Source organism: Leptidea sinapis, chromosome 1, assembly GCF_905404315.1.
Source record: "Leptidea sinapis chromosome 1, ilLepSina1.1, whole genome shotgun sequence".
NCBI classification, from domain to species: Eukaryota; Metazoa; Arthropoda; class Insecta; order Lepidoptera; family Pieridae; genus Leptidea; species Leptidea sinapis.
The window spans coordinates 6,373,327-6,397,550 of record NC_066265.1 but is presented as its reverse complement, the minus strand read 5'-3'; the positions used below and the strand labels follow the sequence as shown (position 1 = coordinate 6,397,550).

Below are 24,224 nucleotides of genomic sequence, written 5' to 3'. Positions count from 1 at the left end.
ATAGATACTTCAATGGAAAAACCAGTTTTATTTGTTAGTTATTTAACAATTTTCAATGAAATTTAATTTACATGTTCCTTTATAGATACTTCACTTGATTGCGGCTTTATTTTATTTCAAAAGAGTATTATTTTGTAGCAAAAAAATCATTTATGAAAAACGTCCAGTGAAATTGCGCGCGGGCCGGCCATTACACGGTTCTCGCCTTCCATCAGTCAGCCGCAGCGCCTTGTTGAGAGCAAACGTGTACAACTTTGTTGCGCTGCCGCCAACGAAAACGATATTGAATAAGAGATTACATTTCGATTTATTTATTCTATTACGTCATATTTTTTGATTTTGCTTTTTTTATTACAAATAGATTCCTTACTATATATATACGTAATTGTACCCATACTTCATAAAATGTACGTGTCTATTTAGTTAGTATCGTTAGCCGGCAGTGCGCGGAGAGGTGGGGCGCACCCCGCGCCGTTGATAGTCCGTCCTTGTCTGCCACCTACTCAACCACGATCTCACTTCGCCTTAAGAGCAAATTAACGATACACTGCCGTATTGACAATATTGAATAGAAAAATTGTTAGTTAGTGTACTTCAAATGCACTAAAAATAAAAATAAAAAATTACAAAAAACAACCGACTTCAAAAACACTATTTCAAAACAATAGATATAATATGCACTAAAAAGTATTAAAATAATTGCGCATTTCTATAAAATCTAACTACATAATCTAATTCTAGTTACGATTATTGTAATTTTTGGAGTCGGTGTCATCCAAGGTAGGTTTGTAACTACATACATAGTTATAGATGAGATGTACTTGAGCCGTGAGGAGGCGAGAGGCTAGAGCGGGTCGCGGCGGAAGCACACCGATTCCAAAAATGACAATAATCGTAACTAGAATTAGATTAATTAATTAGATTGTATAAAAATACGCAATTATTTTTATACTTTTTTGTGCATATTATATCTTTTGTTTTGAAATAGTGTTTTTGGAGTCGGTAGTTTTTTTGTTAAATTTTTTTTTTGGTTTGTTTACATTATCAACTGTTCTGTTCTGTTCAAATTCAAACAAATGTTCCAAAGTTAAGAATAATCAACGTGTACATATCTCATCTTTACCTTGACTTTATCGTTAGTGATGATATAACTAAAAATCTTTATAAGCATAACATAATCTAAATGCAATATAATAAGCTTAACCGAAAGGATACTTCACGAACAAAATCACATGTGCGCATGTGAAATTTGCTCAGAATTTTAATTGTTTTAATTTTGCCGCAATGTACGTAGCGAGGAAGCCGGCAGTTTGAGTTAAAATGTTACCCAACAAGCCATAAACCTTTGTGGATATGAGCTTCAGGTTAATATGTACAATTTGTATAAAAATATTATTTTAATCCTGAAAAAATAATGTTTGTGTAGTTTTCAAGTTTCCTTGGTCAACAGGGAACGTCTACCGTGTCTATCTGTCTATACACGGTGATTCCAAGAAGTAAATCTGTAATTTGTATTAGATAACCTATCTATTAGATGGGCACACAGTCAATGTTGAAAAAAATTTAAAAAAGAACCATGTGATTGTTGATTTTATTTTCTCTTTCCATTAAAGTTTAATCTTCTTTCACAATTTTTTTTGCAACTGATAGCTTTTCACATTTTTACGTCACATTTCTGAGGGAATAAATCGTGTTACATGCCAAAAGTTTGTAATCTTCTCATTTTACGTAAGTATATTTATTTAAAACAATTAATATGGTTCATAATGGAAAATTTCGTGAGTATATTAGAGCTTGTGTAATTGGCCTTTGATTTAACATTTTGGCATCGTTTATTGAAGTCTCTAGTGGCAGTGCAGTGAATTTACTTGAGAAAATCTTTTTTTACAGTTTTTTGCTGAGGCTAAAGTCAAGAAGAAATTTGCCAGACTTTAGTAAGCATTTTAAAATGATTCATACTTCAGTGATTTTAGTCATGGACGTGAACATCTTTGTGAAGATTTTAGTGTAGGTCATCCTGCAACCGTTTTTGAACCAATAATGATAACATACGACACTCATTTGAACCTGATAAAAAAATTACATGTCAGAAAATACTACTACTAATACGTACTAGTATGCGCTAAGGCTAAAAAAATATTTTGTACATTGTACAATGTAGAACATTGTACACTTGAAAGATCAGAGCTTTGCACTCGAAAGATACCGGAGTGCGTGTAGAGTGGTGTCGTAAAATGATTATCAATGACAGTCATTGGATTGTATATAATGATGTCAATTGTGATGAAACCTTTTATTGCTTTGAACCTGATAAAAAAGTCAAGTGGCGGAAAGGGTTTGTCATTTTGGACCTTATCCTACGAAAGTTAAGAAAATTAAGAAAACAAAAAAAAAACAAAGGTCACTTACTAATTGATCAGAGTCTTAGAGTTTTGATAAAAAATTACGAAAAAAATCCTCGTAGCAGTCTTCTTTTGTCACTACAATGCGTCTTCATATTCTGCTAAATTAGCGAACAAAGCATCAAATAAAGAGCTGATGACGTATCCACCATAAGGGCCGGAACATGCTCATTGTTATTTTTTTTTCGATAATTTAATATGAGCTTAGAGTTATAAAGGATTTAAAAGCACTGAAGAGGCGGTGAATGCGACTGAACGTCCAGATTTCATCAATGGTTTCAAAAAATGCAAACGTGTGTAAGCGGAATGATGTGATGGATTATACTTTGAAAAACAATAAATATAATATTGTAATAAACATAATATTTCCCTTTATAAGCGAAATCCTGATACTTATATTATGAATATTTAAGTACAATGTGTTAATATACAACTTAGAGTGCACTGATTATTTCAAGTACAGTAATCCGTCCCGTAACGCGGGCGTTCCCTCATTTAACGCGGAGACTTCCCACGTACATATTTCTGTACTGTGAAATTTATAATGATTTGTACAGTTCATAATAAGCTTCGCATACCTTTGCATGAGTGTCAATTGTGTTATTACAAAATTAAATTATTTTATTTAATAAGTGTATTAAAAATTTCAATAAAATAGTAAAACTAGGCAAAGAATTGGAAATACTTGTTACGAATTGTGATTAATTATGAATTACGAGAACTCTAAAAATTCGTTTAAGGGAAAAACACTTAGAACCACTCTACCGCTTTATAGGGAAGATTACTTACATTATAAATTTTATGCCTGTCGCTATAATAACAGCAAAGTATTGCTGATACGCATTTGCCTTATCGTAATTACACTCCGGCTATTTGTCCCACAGATATATTTCAAATCAAAATCACTTTATTAAACAAAAATACTCAAACATCATGAGTTGCAAGATTTAGGGAAAAACGAAATATGAAAATAAATTAAACTAAAACCACTAGACTTATTCTGTATCATTAATAAACGCGAAATAAAGTTATTCCAAATTTAAAACTTTTGGTCTTTATCTTATATATGGTATGGTTTATCTTGTATATGGTCTTTATATTATATATCTTGGTCACTAAAGAATTACATGACCGGTCGAAATAATTTTAAACTTGGAGTAGCTTTTCATTGCGTTCATTAATAAGATTAATTGAGTACAGTAGGTAGATACAAAAACCGACACACAAAATAAAAAAAAAATGTAGCGAGCATTCAATTAATAAAAATGAAGATACGACGGTTAGAATAATAACAACACCTCTAAGATAGAATTAATTTAAAAATGAATGAGTTACTTATAAACTTAAAGATACATTAAATAGAGGTTAATATTTTTTGGTTTGTATATTTAAAATATACATTATTACAAAATATTTAATAAATTTAAAATATTGAAACGTATGTGTATTATTTTGAAGATTCTTACTTACATATTTCTTGTTTAAATTTAATTAACCTCATTTTTAGTTACTAGTTTGTTACTTAGTTGTTTAGTTGTTAGTTTAGTAGTGTTAGCATATAAATGTTTATAACTAAATATTTTAGCAATTGTTTCACAATCAAGTTAAACCTAAGAAAAACTATACTTAACAGTTAGTCTTACATGCCGTAAGTAATAAAATTCTGATTTACTAAGGAATTCTGCAGGGGTTCCGGAAACATAGCGCCTCATATTACGAGGTAAGAACAAAGTTTGTATACCAGTTGCATGAAATGGCATTGCTGCAATCTCTTACCAAAACATCAGTCTCACCAATTTGAAACTCACACTTTCAAAGCAAATTATGAATGACCATTTTCGTCAGGTGTTTAAAAATCGTGTGTGTACCCGTCTTTAAAAATTGTTTTTGAAAAGTCTCCTGTAAATTTTTTTATTTAGCACAAATCCTGTTTGCATTACTTATCTCTACTTAATGAACGATTTCCTGGACGTCTATTTAAATGGTTGATTGAAAAAATGTAGAGTTTAGAAATTTTTTAATTTTAAAGTAAACATTTTTGCATGCTCATCTTAATTAGCCGACTCGAAGGTACCGTTAGAAATTTAAGCATTAATAAACCTATATGAAAATCAAATCAATTACACTTTATTCATTTAGGCCAAACAAATGACATGAATGCCAAAAGTTGTATAACTTTTTCTACCATTTACCACCACTTCGAGAAAGGTTGAGCTGCAACGAGAAAAAGTAGCAAAAAACTCATTGCCACTCTTTTAGATATAAACTTTCATTAATTATATGTAATTATTTCATCGTTTTGCAAATTTTAATAACACTCTATAGTGATTTAACAAAAATACTCAAACGTACAAAAAAATGTAAATTAAATAAAAAATAGAAGTATTCGTAGATGTATCAATCCATACACACTAAACACAAATAGAGGTACCTATAATATTAGCATTAACAAAGACATAAAGTTAGGATATATAACTAACATTTTTTAACAATCTTAAGCATGATTGCTCCATTCGATCAAAATAATTTAAATGACTCAATCGTAACATCAATTCAAGGCAAATATTAATGTAATTACCGTAATGCGTATTATAATGTCAAGAAAATGCGTAATTTTATGCCGTAATCTAATCTTAGTCTAATAAGACTCAGTTTTTTTATATTTAACAAGAAGCCACCTGGTGCTAACATTTTTGTTAGGTTAACATTACCTGGAACATTTTTGTTTGAATTAACATAACATGGAACATCAAAGCTTAATATACAAAAAGCCATTCAACTCAACAGGAATTATCAACACACTGTAACACGCATTACTCGTGTAAATCTCATATACATTTTAGCCATCCATTTTGATTTTGTCTGACGTTTAGAAGATTTATATCATCGCGGTGTTACGCGCTCGTGATTTTCCAAATAATGGACTTTTCGGGAGCAAATTTTATTCGTGCTGAAATTGGTTTTGTAAAACCAACAGTCTATTGGATGACGTTGTAGGTAGGTGTTTATTATAACAAATATTCTTCGTGCAAGTTTTTCAGAAAATATCCTCTAAAAAAATTGTAAAGGAATAATTTGTCTTAAGTTTTATGGTCTTATTTAACTAAATACAATCTTAGGAGTGCTTTCACACTACGTCCGATCCGAATCCGATCCGTACCCGTGAAAATACCATTGCATCATCGGGGTTGAGAATTTGAACGTGGAATACTATAAAAAATACTTAAGTAATCGGTAACTACAATACCAGCACACGATTAACATAATATTATGCTCAGTCCTGAAGGCTTAGATATGCATCCTCCTTTCAGCATTAAAGCAATTCTATTCAAGTATATTTTTTTATTAAAAAATAATTGAATTGTGGCATATATACCTATTAGCAAGTAGACTATTTGTAAACATTTAAGGAATCGGAAACAAAATAATAATAAAATATGTCTACCAGAACAGTTCGCGAGTGTATAACTTGATTGAAAAGGCGAAGAGTTTAAAATAGGAAGATTCGTTCGTCAAGTAGATCCTCTGTCACCAAAATTATTCTCAGCGGTTCTAGAAGAAGTTTTCCGCTACCTTCATTGAGATAGTTTTGGTTTAAATATTAAAATTTGGTTTATACAAAATATATAACAATATGAAATTTTGACTCATATGACCTTCGCAGATGAACTGACAATCTTTCCATCGACAAGGATCGAAGTCCATAAAAAACTCAACGACATAAGAACTAAAATTTTGAAGGCAAGTCATATTTTATATATTCAGAAAATAAAGTTGATTATTAAAAACTACAGACGAACTAGTCCTCATCATCCGCAAGAAAAAAAAATGTCTCTCAACGAACGAATGTTAAAAGAAATAGATACGAGAATATGTTATGCATGAAGAAGGTAATGAACACAGAAGGAAAATATGAGAAATAAAGATATTTATACACAAACTAGCAGTTTAGTCGCGGGGGTGGGCATCTTGCACTTTAGTAGGCCGGAGTGTTTAGACAGCTAAGTTCAGTAGGTACCCAGTCCTGCGGGGTATATTGCAGAACCCTTGCCCAGGGTCACGGATGAAGACCTCAACGGTGGATTGGGTGGAGACAAGGGATGTCAGTACGGCCAATGCAGCGGAAGGGGCGAGCCACAGAGGCTTTGTGTCTGAATCCTGATGGAGGGCAGCGGTAGCCATCAGTACTGTGGTGAAGCGTAAGGAAGTTTAGTCTGAACCGGGTCACTAACAGAATTCTATGGAAACTGAGTCCATAGTACCGCGATGTAGAAAGCAACGGGAAACTACTACATTACCTATTCCCACGAGAGTTGAATGATGATTATAATATGCCCAAGAATAGAAAAGAACATTCGCCTGACAATCCGCCTAGCAACCGGCGCTTTGAGTTTTCCTGGACTCAAAGTGTGAAATTGGCTACCGGCCGAGGGAATGAAGGCAACCAGGCATACCCCCGAAATTATGCGACTTGAAGGAAAATCAAATTACGCAAGAACATTCGTATAGGCACTTGGTATGTGCGTGGGCTCCTCGATAAAGGTAAATTACACATCCTGGGTTAGGAACTTCAAAGGTGCGACTCCATTATCACCGGTTAAAGCGAGACTCACTTGAGAAATAGTGGCCACAGCGACTTGGATAAACACACCATCTATTATTCAGGAGACGACACTACCAATTCCTAAATATTGGACTAAATCGCTGCTGGGTTATAACCCCGTCAGCAATCGAATTATAACAATGAAGCTCGATGCATCACCCACCCCATTGAGCATTATACAGGTACATGCACCCACCAGCACGGCGGAAGACAAAGATGTAGAAAACTTCTACAATGACATTGAATCCTCAATTGCAAGGACTGTTTGAGGAGAGAGACTACTCCAGTTCGCTGCTGACAACGGCCTCACCATCATGAATACCGTATTCCAGCAACACCGCAGACAGCTGCACACCTAGACGTATCTTGATGGTAAACACAAGAATCAAATTGACTACATACTTGTTCGATCTTGATGGCGAAGGTGAATTACTCGTAAAATTAAATTAAAATTTGCCCCGTACTTTTCCCGAGGCGTAGAGTCCCAGGCCCTCCCTTCAGGAGGCTATCCCTTCCCCCCTCCCCCCAATAAAATATGAGAGCGGTCTTAAAAAAGAAATTACCCCAGGAGCCGGTAGCCGGAGAATCCCTCCCCGAGCAATATCGCTCGGGCTGCCCTTTGTATTCTGGGGAGGGCACAGAACCGCGCATGACCGATGACAAACGAGGCAGTAACACCACGGCATCCCGCTCCACGCTCAACGTGGACTTTTGCAATATCAGCGGAATTCACTCCAATTTAAGCGCCATCCACCAGCACCTTAAGACGGCGCAGCCGGCCTTGTGTTTCCTTACGGAGACGTAGATATCTCGACCTAGCGAAACGTCATATTTAACGTACCCCGGGTACAAAATTGAGCACAATTTTTTGCCTCATGCCGGGGTATGTGTGTACGTTAGGGAGGATATCTGCTGTCGCCGTCTCGGCAATTTCCAGGGTAAGGACCTGTCTACTCTCTGGCTGTACGTAGATTTAGAGGACCGCGTCCGTATCTATGCGTGTGTCTACAGGCCCCATAGTAGTAACGCGGAAACCGATCATCCCACCGCGTTTGGCACTTTATGTCAGCAGATTGGGATAGGATGCATTCTTTTTTTTTGCATCCTACACTTGTACCAGTTGTTGCACCTGTGCGAAATCGAACCACGTCGTCAAAATCGGCGAGCAGCTTTCCAGTTGCCCGACCGGAACACGCAAGTTCTGGTCGTTGTCGAAAGCTGCTCTTGGTAACTTCAACCAGCCGTCCCTGCCGCCGTTGCACATGAGAAATAACACCCTGGTCCATACGGCAAAAGAGAAAGCTGATCTCCTGTGCACTTTTTTTGCCTCCACCTCGACTCTTGACGAATCCTCCAATCGTGCTTAGAACGTGTGCCCCTGAGTTGACGCAGGTGCTAACGCGTTTACTCCGGCACTCTTATACAAAAGGCGTAGTCCCTGACTCATGGAAGTCAGCCCTTGTCCATCCGATCCAAAAAAAAGGAGACAGTTTGGCCTATTGCTATTACCTCCCATGCTACGCTCTCCAAAATCATGGAGAGCATAATTAGTCGCCAAGTCTTGGTATATCTAGTTGATCAACGACTGACAGTACGGCTTTCGCCATGGTCGGGTCGGAAGGTGATCTTTTGGTATACCTAACACATAGATGGGCGGCGGCTATTGAAAGCAAGGGGGAAGGCCTGGCAGTTAGCTTGGATATAGCGAAGGCCTTTGATCGTGTATGGCACAAGGCGCTCCTCTCCTAACTTCAATCATTTGGGCTTCCCGAGAACTTGTGCAAGTGGACCTCCAGCTTCCTCACTGGGCGCAGCATACATGTCGTTGTCGACAGTTTTTGCTCGAATCCCAAGCCCGTGAACCCTGGAGTGCCCCAAGGCTGTGTGCTATCTCCCACGCTGTTTCTTCTGCATATCAATGATATGTTGGACACCTCCAACATACATTGGTATGCAGACGACAGCACTGGTGATGCCGTATACACGTGCCATCCAGGTCTCTCTCGGGTACTCGTTGAGCAGTGCCGGGAGAAACTTGTGTCTTCTATCGAGTCCTCTCTTGAGAAGGTCGCGAAATGGAGTAAATTGAACCTTGTCCAATTTAACCCCCAGAAGACTCAAGTTTGCGCGCTTACTAAAACAACCCCATTTGTCGTAACACCGCTCTCCGACAACACTTCCTCGTAAACCCTCGCCTAGTATCGGAATACTGGGTCTCGAAATCTCGAGCGATTGCCAATTTCATGGCCGTCTGGAAAATTAGTAGGAACCTCAAAATAGTGGACAAAACAGCTTTTACGAACAAATTGTGAACCGAAATCAACACGTGGAGGTCGAAACCGCTAACTGACGACCCTGACTCACTCTGGCAATCTGCAAAAGAGCAAATAAAAGATACCGTACGCTTGTCGCAGCCTATGCAAACGTCAGCACTGCATGTCAGATGACACCTGGTGCCTCGTAGAATGCCTGCGTGAGATGAAAGCCAAAGGTGCATTAGTCTAGGATCTATATTCAATGGGTGCTCAGATTTAATCTTCTTCGCGCAGAGATCGTAACAACCATCTCTGAAACATCTACTTAGAGTTGGAAAAAAACGCAGAGCACCACGAAACAAAAGATTTATTTATATATTCTATATAGGAGTATATTTAATAAGATATATTTAAGAAGATTCGTTGCATCACTCGTCAATTCAAACCTGGGCTGTCGGGTACTCAAATGGAGCGACTGTAACGGAAATCATGGATATCGTGGGTGTGGGGAGAGCATTCTGTAAGAATCTTTTTACCGACAGCAGTACATCATTGGTTAACAGTAGTGCTTCTTTGGAGGGTACCTATATTGATAAAGAACCTAGGGTGCTGATTAGTAAATTTAGAGCCGCTATTCAACACCTGAAGAAAAACAAAGCTGTGGCAAACTTGCAAATTGGTGGCCCGTGCCACATTGGGAATTTAGGCCGACAGGATCTAACAATGACGATGTGAACACTTTGAAATAGGCAATAACAATACAATGCACGTACGTACCTTGAACTACTAACTACTAACACTCGATGTTTCTCCACCAGCTACAGGGACTCTCACGTGGTCGATAGGATCTTGGAGATGATGCGCGCGCGCGACGGTTTCGTTCCAACCGTTTTCGTTGACGGCTCTGTGACGCGGTACCACGTCGGAGTGCATTCGCTCTGACATACGTCAAGAACGTCGTACATGACAGCTAGTGTTAGCTGCAGGTTGTCATTGCACTAAATTCAAGTGCCAACTATCGTACATCGGTGGCGCGAAATATAAACGTTATGTGTAAAATGTTACGGTAACTGAACAAAAGCTGTAGGAAGTGACGACATCCCGATAGAGATCTTCAAAGCAACGGGAACACGGAGTTGAAATGCTGCATGTAATCTGCTATCGTGTTTGGGACACGGAAAAATGGCCTAAAGACTGTGCGTACTCCGTGTTCGTACCACTACACCAGAAGGGGTCCACAAAAAAATGTAGCAACTACAGACTCATAGCTCGGACCTCACACACCAGAAAGGTCCTCCTTCATGTCATCAAAACCAGACTGAAAACTTTTCTGAATCCGAAAATAGCTCAGGAACAAGCAGTTTTCGTCAAGGGTCGAGGGACCAGGGAGCAGATTTTAATACTTAGACAAATCATCGAGAAATCTAGAGAGTTTAACATCCCACTATATATCTGCTTTGTTGACTTTCGCAAGGCCTTCGACACCGTAAAATGGCATAAACTCTGGGACGTTCTACGCGAGATGGGAGTTCCCAATCATTTAGTTCGTCTCATACATCGACTCTACGAGGACAGAACTGCGACTGTTCGGATTGATGACGTTGACTCGGAAAGTTTCCACACACGCGCTGGTGTTCGGCAGGGATGCATTCTCTCTCCACTTATATTCAATATATACACAGAGTGCATCATGAGAATTGTTTTAGAGCAATGGGACAAGGGGGTTTCAGTGGGAGGAAGGAAAACATCGAACTTAAGATACGCTGATGATACAACTCCAAAGGTACGTATACCTACGTATCCTTGTCCAAAGCTACGTATACCTCTGCTCCACGATCACGAACACTGGTGGGTGCGAAGACGAGATCCGCAGGAGATGTGCTATCACATGATCTGCCGTTGACAAACTTAATAAGGTCTGGTGCGACAGCAACATCACTAAAGCCACGCCGGTCCGCCTGATGAGAAGCTTAGTTTTCCCAATTTTCTTATATGGTGCGGAAACGTGGACGGTGCGCCTGAAAGACCGACGCAAAATTAACGCACTAGAGATGTGGTGCTGGCGACGACTGCTGCGAATTCCTTAGACTGCGTTTTGGACCAATGTTTCGATATTGGAAGAACTCAAGGTGAAGGAGAGATTATCGTCGACTGTCCAAATACGAATCCTCAAGTACTTAGGGTACGTTACACGAAATCAAAACTCCATGGAACGACTCGTCGTCCAAGGACGAGTGGAATGCAAGCGGTCACGAGGTTGGTCACCTACGCATTGAAAGTGGAGGAGCATTGCGAGGGCTGCATCATCCAGCACAGATACGTCTTGTGTGTACGTACAGTCTAATCATGCAACCACGACCACTTTGTCAAGAGTGAATGACTTAGGAGGAGTCTCGCACCATGTCTTCTGCTGACATCAATATTTCTTACCAAAGTGGTGGTATTGACATCTTAAAGAATTAAAGTGTTTTTTCGTATGGCGTATACCAAAATATCAGCCATTTATATGTGTGCGTTGGTACGGAATTATTGTTTCATTAGTAAATTACCGAATGTAATACTGAAACTCATGTGATCAAAGTGTGACGTAAGAATTCCGACGTCAAGCACAAAACTAATGAACAAGTTAAACGTTATATATCTTCAACGGCGAAACAACTCACTTCTAATAGTAACACACTCTAATCCATTGGGAAGCGTCAAACGTGATTCTAAACAAGAACATTAACAAAATTACAACTTAACTGTGTTAAAATCTCATCCAACCGAGAGATTGTATCGAGTATAAAGTTTAGCGTTCACACATCAAAGCCAAAGTCGACTTCAATTTAATCGATTGAATCTCACACTACTGTCATCCAAGTATCTCGACTAGGGCGTGTAAATACATTAGATATAAATTTACGTATTTATTTTTGAGCAAAACGAATGAGAAATATTCGTATAAAAGGCATAAAAAGGCTTTTATTTTCTCAAAATTGATTCCATAAGAATTCTTTTTCATGTCATTTCTAATATACTAGATACTACTACTGCTTCGGAAACAAATGCCGCTATGACATAGAAGAAGCAGCGCAAGAAACTCTCCCAGCATTCTTTTAGGCGCTCTTTTTAATCAAACATACAATATTATAGTACCTACTGTCATTGCTATTGCCTAGTCCCAGGCTGTCCGATCACTTAGATATTCAGCTGTGGAGTAGGTAGTAGGATTTACGACAGAGCAATTTTTTAATAAAACATTAAAATTTATTTATAGATAATGCCTGAACAGTGGCTGGGACTTTAGTATAAAAGTGAATATTATACATTTACCCTTAAAGCTATTAGGTAAACAGGTTATGTGTGCATATATTAAAAATATAATTTCTATATTTAATTCTATGCAGGCAGCACATTCTTTCTTATTTTGGCCACACAACGCGCAGAGGCAACGAAAGCTTAGAAAAATAATTGTGCTTGAAAATACCGGGAGATGGTTCTCCAACAAGTGGACTTACCAAATTAAAGACTCGTCATCCAAATTCTCCACGGTTGTTAGAGACATGCTGGATAGAATCCGGTGGAGGCCGATCATTTGCACCAGAGATGCAATGATAATTCTGACCACGATCCTCAGACATGAGCGACTGACCCCAGAGAAAGAGAGATAATTAATAATAGTAATAATATTGACACAGTTTTACACAAATTATCTTGCCCCAAACAAGGCCTGTATAGAGCCTGTACTATGGGTACAAGACAACGATATATTTAATACAATATACTTACTTAAACATAGATAAATACACATAAACATCCATGACTCGGAAACGAATATGGATGAAAAAATGAATATGGATGTTTATATTCATCATATAAATGATTGCATCTACTGGGATTCGAAGCCGGGACCTCTAGCTTACTAGTTAGGGTCACTAACCATTTATGGGGTTATGGTATATGGGGTTTATGGGTCGTTAAATAGAAGAATACTTTTTATTCTTATTGTACTGAAAAAACTTCCAACAGATTAATCACCACCACCACCACGAATAAACACGAAACAGAAAAAGAACATATAAAGGAATCACGATCGAAAAATTTTCGCGTCTTGAGTGGCGACTACAATAATTATATTGTCAAACAATGCTTTAAAACATAAACTTAATATAATATAAATGATAAGTAAATGAATAAGTTATGAATATTATCCAACCAAATTATTTATGCAATATCTATGAAGCAGGTATGTATGTGTGAGATCTTTATTATTTTACCAAAAGTTGCTAGGTTTAAATAACTGTACACACACAAGTAAAGAAATAATTTTGAATGTCTGTTATTATATTATTTATTTAAAACAGCGTATTTGCCCCATTTTTGTGATAATGTTTCTCTTCAAGATTTTGCATCAAATATGATGTTACCAGTAGACAAGGCCACATTGCTTACTGAGGCTATTAGGCTCGGTAAGTGGCTAGAAGGGTAAATGCCGGAACGCATTACAGCGGAAGAAGAATAAAATTGCAGTAAACGGCAGCTCACGTCATTTCTAGAGCAACTTTATAAGATGAACCATAGTGACAAGCATTTGATCATTATTTCTTTATTGTGTGCAGAGTAATGGAAGACAAAAAAATAAGAAGAAATTGATTGCGGTCATGCTATTAAGAAATTAATTAAAATTCTATAAACTTGTCTGTGCTGTGTCGCACTGAGCGTCGCTGCTCTGCGCGTCAAAATATTATTTCGGAGGCAACTATCCCGCGACGCGCACGTCGCAGTGGAGCACCGCTCTAGTGCGACATGCTCCATACAATCTATATATCTATACATCCAAAATGGTTGAAATAATATTTTGACACTTAGTGCCGCGCAGTGCACCGCTGAGCAGTAATGCGTCCCGGCCTTAAAGGCGAACACGGTCATGATTACGAGTCCAGTAGCTAATTCGTCTAAAGAATGAAGTACCTACTTGACTGGTGACTATAAACCTTTCACCGTTGTTGCCTTTTTCTGCCGTAAAACAATAATTTGCTAGCATAACTGTGTTTCGGTTCAAAGGGCGCCGTAGCTATTTGAATTACACGGCTAATAAGACTTGACAATTTAAGTATCAAAGTGACCAGCGCAACTGTGATGCCGTTCAGTAATATTGGTTTTCGAGAATCCAAAGCAGCACCACTAACCAGCAGATAAAGTATTGCAGATCTTATTTTTTTTATGAAAATAAGGAACGAGACGAGCAGAACGTTCAGCTGATGATAATTGATACGCCCTCCCAATATAATGCAGTGCTCAGGGATTCTTAAAAAACCCAAAAATTCTGATTGGCACTACAATAATTGTGCTCGTCATCTTGAGACATAAGATGTTAAGTCTCATTTGCCCAGTAATTTCACTAGCTACGGCGCCCTTCAGACCGAAACATAGTAATGTTTACACATTACTGCTTCACGGCAGAAATAAGCGCTGTTGTGTTACCCATAATCTAGCCGGCATCCTGTGCAAAGGAGCCTCCCACTGGTTAATGTCCATCTAAAAATGGTGTTATTACTTTCTTCGTATAAAAAACAATAGAATGCTATATTTAACTGAGCACGGGTTGTATTTTATCTAAAAAAAAGTTAGAGATCCCTTCAATAATGTACAGATAGGTAAAAATTGCCAATGTTGAATCGAAAACGAATTGACGGGTATTTTAAGGATACTAAAATAAACTTCCGTTGTTTAACTAACATTAATATTTAAATATTATGATCAATTTTATATTTTGAAGCTGATGGATTTGTTGCCTTTGTTGAGGAGTTTGAGCCGTTTAGAAAACACGCAAAATGCCTTTTTCGGTAAAACTTCAACAATTAATGTTTCAAGTTACCTATTAAATAGCGCAATGTTCCAAAATATGCACATGAAGCAGTATTGAAATTGAAGAAAATAAGAGATCCAATAGGGAGCTTATAGATGATTAAGCTCACGAAGAATATAAGTAAAAGCTTAAGAGTTTATCAGCAATATATAATATATATATTTTTATAAAATAATATAAAATATATATTTTTATAAAATACTAGCTGACCCAGCAAACGTTGTATTACCATATAAAGTAATATAAAAATTGAATAATAAAAATTTTAGGGGTTTAAAAAATTAATAACGACCGATTCTGAGACCTACCAAATATTATATCGTACATAAAATTTATCGTACTACAATAATCATTGTATTCGATTGCCATCTTGCAACTCTATTGCGTATTTGTGGATGGAATACAATAATATTAAAATCGCTATACAAAAATAGGTGTTGATCGTAGGGGTGGGTCACCCATTATCATTATTAGGGGTATGAAAAATAGATGTTGACCGATTCTCAGACCTACCCGATATGCACACAAATTTTAATACAAATCCGTTCAGCCCATTCGGAGGAGTTTGGTAACAAATACCGCGGCACGAGAATTTTAAACATTATATTTTATGATAAATAAGAAATAACATTAGTCTTTCACGCCTAAGCAACCCAACTTTATTTGATGCTTTTATCTAACATAAAGGGATATTGAAGATGTTCACACGAACGAAGAAGAAAGAAAGAAGTCACTTAAAATAAATATTTGTTTAAGACAAGAGTCTGATTGTTTTATTCAGAAGTAGCTGAACTATACGTAAAAGCAGGAATAGCTCGCGATAGTGCCAGCATAACTTATTGTGTTTGCTACTATAAAAACCATCAATGCATATTTTATGTCTTCTTGTTTGATGTATTTGATGTGTAAGATAGGAGAAACTGCTTATGAAATTCCATAGAAACTCTTAGGGTGACGTGGGTAGGTAAATGTGATCAGCAGTTAAGCCAATAAGTACGCGTGCTCCAGAAAACAGTTGCCTCATCGAACAATGTAGTAAAACAGAATATGAAGTAGCTTGGGGTCTCATTCAGGAAGTTGAAAAGTATAAACAAAATCTTTTCAACTAAAAATTATCATTAGAAATAATACAATAAATGTATAGAATGCTCAAGTCAATCAACACTTTTACAATCATGTTACAAATTATGCCCATGGTTAATGTATATTAAGAAATGGTTGAACCTTCTTTAGCATATTTTAACTACGTTCAACCTTTTTGCTGTTAATCCCTTTATATACAACTGCGTAGTAACCGTCAAAAGGAATTAACGTTAACGCCTATTCAACATATTTGATTCAAAGTATAGTATTAATTAAATAAACTTATAAATAATGGTTAAAATTTAAATAAGTTAAAACTTAACTATCAATTCCTGTCTTATCGATGATAGATCATAATAAACAATTTTTTTTTTATTTTATCAAATTAATGTATTGTCATCGGTACTCTATAAATCTACGAAGTTTGATTGAAATCTGGCCGTTTAAAGTGGGTTAAAATCGCGCCAATATGAATCGATTACGAACAAACATACAGGTGGAGTTAATAAAAAGCGTGTTAAAAGAGAAAAAATGTTGCAGCAAATGTTTAATTAGAATTAAGTACACGTAATCCTTAATTTTGTTATAACTTCAAATATTGCGTTGTTGCTTATAAACAACAAGGAAACAGAAGATTTGATTTCAATAATTCTATAATAAAATACGCTCTGCCCATTACAATGCAGTGTCGCGCAGAATTCTTGAATAAGCCCAAAATTGTACATTAGCCCATTAGTTAGTGAACTACGGCACCTTTCGAACCGCAACTCAATAATGCTTGGACATTACTATGTCTCAGCAATAAAAGAAGGCACTGTTGTACCCACCTAGCCATAAGGTATGTAAAAGATACATATTGCAATCTAAAAATATAACTTAACGTACAAATCGAGGTCAATTCTGGCATGAGCTACAAGCAAAATTGTAAGAATGCAGCAGAAAAGTTTAATAAATCTTTAATTTTGTGCTGTCACCAGCGTGAATTCACGAAATGTAAGCTTAAGTCTGCGTTGATTTACTTAAAATCTCTATTGTTATTTTCTCAATATAACTACAATGCTATTTCATTAAAATTTTCTTAACCGAAACGGATTTGGCGCGGGTAGACTTATAGCAATGTCGACGGGGGTGAAACTAGGACGAGCGTACTTTATGAAACTACCAAAGTTCTACCACTTTCATTGTGTGTAGGGAGTCACAAAACACAATGCCCGTTGCATTCTTTTAAATCGAACAATGTTTTTATCTCTGTTTTAATTTTAGATGCGAGTCGGTTGCAGCAGTGAAATCATTCAAAATTATTTTTAAAATGTTGTGAATATTATCAATAGCGTCGTGCTCATACTAATACAAGTCAGACTATACCCTTGATACTAATAAAGTTCGGTAATGTAGATAGATTTTATAGCCATTATTACTTTACTTGCACGCATTTGAAGTTAATATGCGGTCATTTTATAGACCGACCAATATGCTGCTGATTGTAAGCTTATCAACAAAGTAGATCCAAAATTTGTTAGGATAACCACCAATGTTTTTTTTTTATGGAATAGGAGGACAAACGAGCGTACGGGTCACCTGTTGTTAAGTGATCACCGCCGCCCACAATCTCTTGCAACACCAGAGGAATCACAGGAGCGTTGCCGACCTTTAAGGAAGGTGTACGCGCTTTTTTTGAAGGAACCCATGTCGTATCGCGGAAACACCGCACATGTAAGCTCATTCCACAGCTTTGTAGTACGTGGAAGAAAGCTCCTTGAAAACCGCACTGTGGAGGACCGCCACACATGCAGATGGTGAGGATGATATCCTAACTTGTGGCGTGACATATACCGTCGTGTGACCTTCGCGTGATTTAAATATTGTTGAAGTACAAAACGGTAATTTTATTCTTTAACCCCCTAATAATATTATCCGATTCGAGCCAATTTGTTGCATTAGGAGTGAAAACACATTTTAAAGTTAGAAATATACAAAGAAAATCTGTAAAACAATGGCAGCTACAGAAACCACTATCTGTATGTATCACAATGTTTCTGTACAATGAAGTGATACAGGGCTGACAGCTTATCGTAGGCTATTGTTATGCTTATGGTGTAGATTTTATAGATGTCGAGTCAACATACACTTTTGCCTCGTCTGGAACCACCTCTGTTAGTACTAAATATCTATTTCATGGTAGATTTAAATTATAATTCATTTGCTGAATACATTTAAAGTTTTACCGTACTTTATCTGTGACCCTGCAATTTTTTGTTTAAATACATTAAATTGAATTGTATTCAACTGTAACCGTTTCACATTAAAAGGTTAAGAGCTTAAGCTCATACAATTGTTGCAAATTAAAAAAATTCAAAGTAAAATTTGCAAAGTATTCAGTAGACCTAGAATTATCCCAAATCATTAAAATTTTCCACTGGTTGTATGTAACTTCTTGACCACGATAAGGTGAAAAAAAAAGAATTGTAAGTGAACAAAGAGCTTACTTGGACTCGGCATAAGAATAATCGCTGTAAGAGGTCTAATTTATCATAATCCTCGTAGAACCAGTGGGAGTTTCCTTTGCACAGGATGTCAGCTATATTATGGGTACCCCAACGGCGCCTATTTCTGAACGCCTACTGCTGTGTTTCGGCCTGAATGGCGCCGTAGCTTGTGATATTATTGGGCAAATAAGACATAACATGAGACATAAGTGTCTCAAGGTGACGAGCGCAATTGTAGGGCCGCTCAGATTTTTTGGGTTTTTCAAGAATCCTGAGCGGCACTGCATTGAAATGTCGAACGTCCGAACGTCCTTTTCGTCTCTTCCCTTATTGTCATAAAAAAAAGTTATCAGGCAATGTAGTACTACGAAATTTTGCACCTACTAAAACATAATCAATTTTAGAAAAATATCCAAGACAAATGTCAAGATAGAGAGACCAGATTCTTAGCATTTCACGAATTCGAATACGAGTGCCTATCGGACGCCAACGTCGCAGACCACCAGCGACCCGCCGCGTTTGGCACTACAAATCAGCAGATTGGGATAGGATGCGTTCCTTTTTTGCATCCTACCCTTGGGGCAGGGTTTGTTTCCCTTCGGATGATCCTAGTGCCTGCGCCGTTGCAGTAGCCGATGTGATACTACAGGGTATGGATATTTTTATACCAAACTCTGTAGTACCCATCGTTGGCAGATCACAGCCCTGGTTCGATGCGTCAGTTAAAGCAGCATCTGACTGCAAAAAACAGGCATATCGAACTTGGGTTGCGGCGCTGGGCACAAAGGATCCAAACTGCACAGTTCTTAAGAGGAAATACAACCGTGCTTCCAGATTTTTTAAGCGGCAAATCGCCCGTGCAAAGTCAAAACACGTCGTCAAAATCGGCGAGCAGCTTTCCAGTTACCCGACCGGAACACGCAAGTTCTGGTCGTTGTCGAAAGCTGCTCTTGGTAACTTCAGCCAGCCGTCCATGTCGCCGTTGCACATGAGGAATGACACCCTGGCCCATACGGCAAAAGAGAAAGCCGATCTCTTGTGCACTCTTTTCGCCTCCAACTCGACTCTTGACAACAACGGAAAAACATCGCCGACCATCCCGCGGTGTCAGAGCTCTATGCTTGAAGTACAGTTCAGACAGAAAACTGTTAGGCGAGCTCTGTTTTCGTTGGACGTTAGGAAGTCGAGCGGGCCCGATGGCATTTCTCCAATCGTGCTTAGAATGTGTGCCCCTGAGTTGACGCCGGTGCTAACGCGTTTATTCCGGCACTCTTATTCTAAAGGCGTAGTCCCTGACTCATGGAAGTCTGCCCTTGTCCATCCGATCCAAAAAAAAAGCAGCCAGTTCGGATCCGGCAAACTACAGGCCTATTGCTATTACCTCCCTGCTCTCCAAAATCATGGAGAGCATAATTAGTCGTCAGCTCTTGGTATACCTAGAGGGTCACCAGTTGATCAACGATCGACAATACGGGTTTCGCCATGGTCGGTCGGCAGGTGATCTTCTGGTATACCTGACACATAGATGGGCTGCGGCTATTGAAAGCAAGGGGGAAGGCCGCCAGGCCTTTAGGCAGTTAGCCTGGATATAGCGAAGGCCTTTGATCGTGTATGGCACAAGGCGCTCCTCTCCAAACTTCCATCATTTGGGCTTCCCGAGAGCTTGTGAAAGTGGACCTCCAGCTTCCTCACTGGGCATAGCATCATCGTTGTCGACGGATATTGCTCGAACCCGAAGCCCGTGAATGCTGGAGTGCCTCAAGGCTGTGTGCTGTCTCCCACGCTGTTTCTTCTGCATATCAATGATATGTTGGACACCTCCAACATTCATTGCTATGCAGACGACAGCACTGGTGATGCCATATACACGGGCCATGCAGGTCTCTCTCGGGAAATCGTCGACCAGTGCCGGGAGAAACTTGTGTCTTCTATCGAGTCCTCTCTTGAGAAGGTCGCGGAATGGGGAAAATTGAACCTTGTCCAATTTAACCCCCAGAAGACTCAAGTTTGCGCGTTTACCACTAAAAAAACCCCATTTGTCGTATCACCGCTCTTCGACAACACTTCCCTCAAAGCCTCGCCTAGTATCGGAATACTGGGTCTCGAAATCTCGAGCGATTGCCAATTTCGTTGTCATCTGGAAGGCAAAGCCAAATTGGCTTCAAAGAAACTGGGCGTCATTAATAGAGCACGGCAATACTTCAAGCCGGCCCACATACTAGCGCTGTACAAAGCGCAGGTCCGGCCACACATGGAGTATTGCTGTCATCTCTGGTCTGGCGCACCTCAGTATTAGCTCGATCCATTTGACCGCGTGCAACGCAGAGCAGCTCGAATTGTCGGGGACCCAGTGCTCTGTGACCGGCTGGATCACTTGGCGTTGCGTAGAGACGTCGCTTCATTGTGTGTCTTCTACCGCATTTATCACGGGGAGTGTTCCGAAGAGCTGTTTAACCTGATTCCTGCCGCCGAATTCCACCTTCGCACGACACGCCACAAGTTAGGATATCATCCTCACCATCTGGATGTGTGGCGGTCCTCCACAGTGCGGTTTTCAAGGAGCTTTCTTCCATGTACTACAAAGCTGTGGAATGAGCTTCCTTGTGCGGTGTTTCAGGGACGATACGACATGGGTACCTTCAAAAAAAGCGCGTTCACCTTCCTTAAAGGCCGGCAACGCTCCTGCGATTCCTCTGGTGTTGCAAGAGATTGTGGGCGGCGGTGATCACAAAACAACAGGTGACCCGTACGCTCGTTTGTCCTCCTATTCCATAAAAAAAAATGAACCTGGGTTTGCTAGATCCATCGAGACACGTCGAGATTTGTGACTGATGTAACGATATACCTACAACATGGTGGCCAAACATGGTATAATCCTGTTCATACACCATTAGTTGTTCAATCTAGCAAAGAATTTACTGCAGATCACAACAGGCTTAGCACTTTTAGTAGAAATAATTAGCTAAGCGATAGAGAGGCACGATCGGCGTAAAGTGTAGTTAAATTTAAGTAAAAATATATTTGAATTAAAAAGAGTGCAAATAATAAGTTTAAGAAAAAAAAATTCAACTAACTCCTTTCTTGTATTATACAAAATAATGACTATTCAGTTATAATACTTCAATTCAATCCATAACAGTATGCTATTTTTCATCACTATTTTCTTATATCGTTATCACGTAGTCGCTGATCATGGCCACATCTAGGAAATGCCTATTACTAATGAACATTGCCTGACTCTCTTATTGTCTCATTTTTTCTATTGTTTTCAATTTGCTTTGTCTCCTTTGCTATTAAATTCAGTCCTATTACTATATTATGTAATTTTTTTCGACTTTAATTGGATATTTTTAGAATAATTATTATTTGTAATATTAATATATTTTAAGATTAGAATGAGTGAACTCGCTATTCCTCACATAAACACACACACACTTAAGTTCCATGAGGATGGCTTAAATTGTTTTGTAGGTTGTTTCTTGTATAGTTTGACCAATAAAAAAACCTAAAATTATCGTAAACCGTACATCAATGTTTTCTAAAGAATGTTTGTCTATCATCCAAGCATCCAATTATATTGATATGACCTTAGATAGAATTGTTTAATTGTTATTGATAATTTATCGTACAGTCTTCTTTAATTAATCTTTTATATCGTAACTAGCTGACCCAGCAAACGTTGTATTGCCGATATTAAAATCGCGATACAAAAGTAACTGTTGATCGTAGATGGGTGAAAATTTTAAGTTGTATGTATTTTTTAATGCTGACTCATAATCCAACAAATTTAAAAAAAAAATGTCAAAAAAATTCAAAAAAATAAAATTTCGTGTGGACCACCCTTAACATTTAGGGGTATGTTGGCCGATTCTCAGACCTACTCAATATGCTCACAAAATTTCATGAGAATCGGTCAAGCCGTTTCGGAGGAGTACGGGAACGAACATTGTGACACGAGAATTTTATATATAAGATATATTTGTAGTCAATCACTTCTGTGGTCTAGCTACCGAAATACTTAATGCTTCACTAATGATTTCAAGTACTTTATCATGGCTAAGTGACTAATAGACTCATTGAAGGAGCACCTACAACTCACCATTAAGTGCCTGATTATAGCAATTACATCTCCAGTATAGACTTTTTTTCTGAGGCTTTCCCTGTCCTATTTCGTTACTTTACGTGGATGGTCGTTTGGAAGGAACTTAAATAAGATTCTAACAGGGAAATATCTTCAAAAATAATTTGGTTGATCTTTCACCTGATTATTACTATGTTACCTTAGTTATGCGTATGGTTTAACGAATTATTTAATGACTAATCAAATGTTTAAACATATGTTGTAACATAATATTAAACAAAATTCAAATTTAAAACATTTATTTAACAATATCAAAAAATTACAAGTCAAAGTTGAACAATTTATCACCATTTCGGAAAAGTTGAGGTTTTAATGTGAGGAGGCAATAGCCACTATTTTTACGTAATTTTTTTAGATATGTTTAAAATTACTTGAATATGTTAAAATTTTGAATGTAAGTTGAAAATGTTTTACTTATAATAATTTTTATATCTCGATTTATTTAGCATTTCCGAGCATTTTACAATGTTGACGCGGACAATGTTGAGACCAAAAGCAAGTTGGTATTCAGAATTGGCTGTTAAACGGAAACATATTAAACATTACCGATCCCCATTCTTGTTTTCAGAGACTCTAATGTTACAAGCATATTGACAATATTCCGAAAGCTAAGCAGTTTACACACGAGCGCAAATTAATTGCAGTAGTTTCTAGCGCGACTAAATCTCCGGAGGTACCGGAGGTAATCAGGAGCTTAAGCCGTATATTGCAATTCGTTATCGTCGTTTTCCAACATCACCTAATATTATGGTATAGCAACTTTAACATAATATTCTTAGTCATAAGTTAGAAAATAATTCTTTAGTAACTTTCTGTTTTAACATTATTATTCATTTCGAAAATAATTTAAAATTAATTTCAGCCAGTGATTAACGAATGAGATAAGCGTGATAGATGCTTAGCACACCAGGTAGGCACATCGCATATAATAGGGAAGTATGCCTGAAATTTAAATTTGCCTCAATTTTTTGTTTATTCGAATCTTTATTATCGTCATATTTAACTTCAACTAACTAAATGACAGTCCCGTCATGTTGCGAGGTAGTAGGTTGTCTGTCATGACATATAGGCTTGCCATCGCTGCCACTCGGCTGCCAGAGCCATTACTGTTTGTAATTGCTTGTTGTGTCGATCAGGTTATTACTCTCCCCTCAAACTTCATAATTATAAATATTACAGTATTTTAAAGAGTGATCACGTACCATGTTTTGTGGTAAGCTACTTACAGTTTAACGTATTTACTTAATGTTAATGAAAGGACTTATTTGCATACTTTAGGATAGGACGTTTTAATTTTATGTAGTTTGTATGGTTTTGTAACACTGACTGTATAATATTATCTGAATTTGAAAACGATCAATAAAATCTCCAAATGTTGAAATACTTCATTGTACTTACTCCCT

The 24,224-nt window shown here is 37.7% G+C and overlaps 1 protein-coding gene across 1 annotated transcript; it reads left to right on the top strand.

The window, feature by feature from the left end:
- Positions 1-6,733: 6,733 nt before the first annotated feature.
- LOC126979420 (uncharacterized) lies at positions 6,734-11,536 on the top strand. The gene is given in 7 exon segments (XM_050828721.1): positions 6,734-7,074; positions 7,076-7,429; positions 9,420-9,700; positions 9,703-9,931; positions 10,352-10,390; positions 10,392-11,036; positions 11,038-11,536. Coding segments are annotated over 7 exon segments (2,388 nt in total).
- The last annotated feature ends 12,688 nt before the right edge of the window (positions 11,537-24,224 follow it).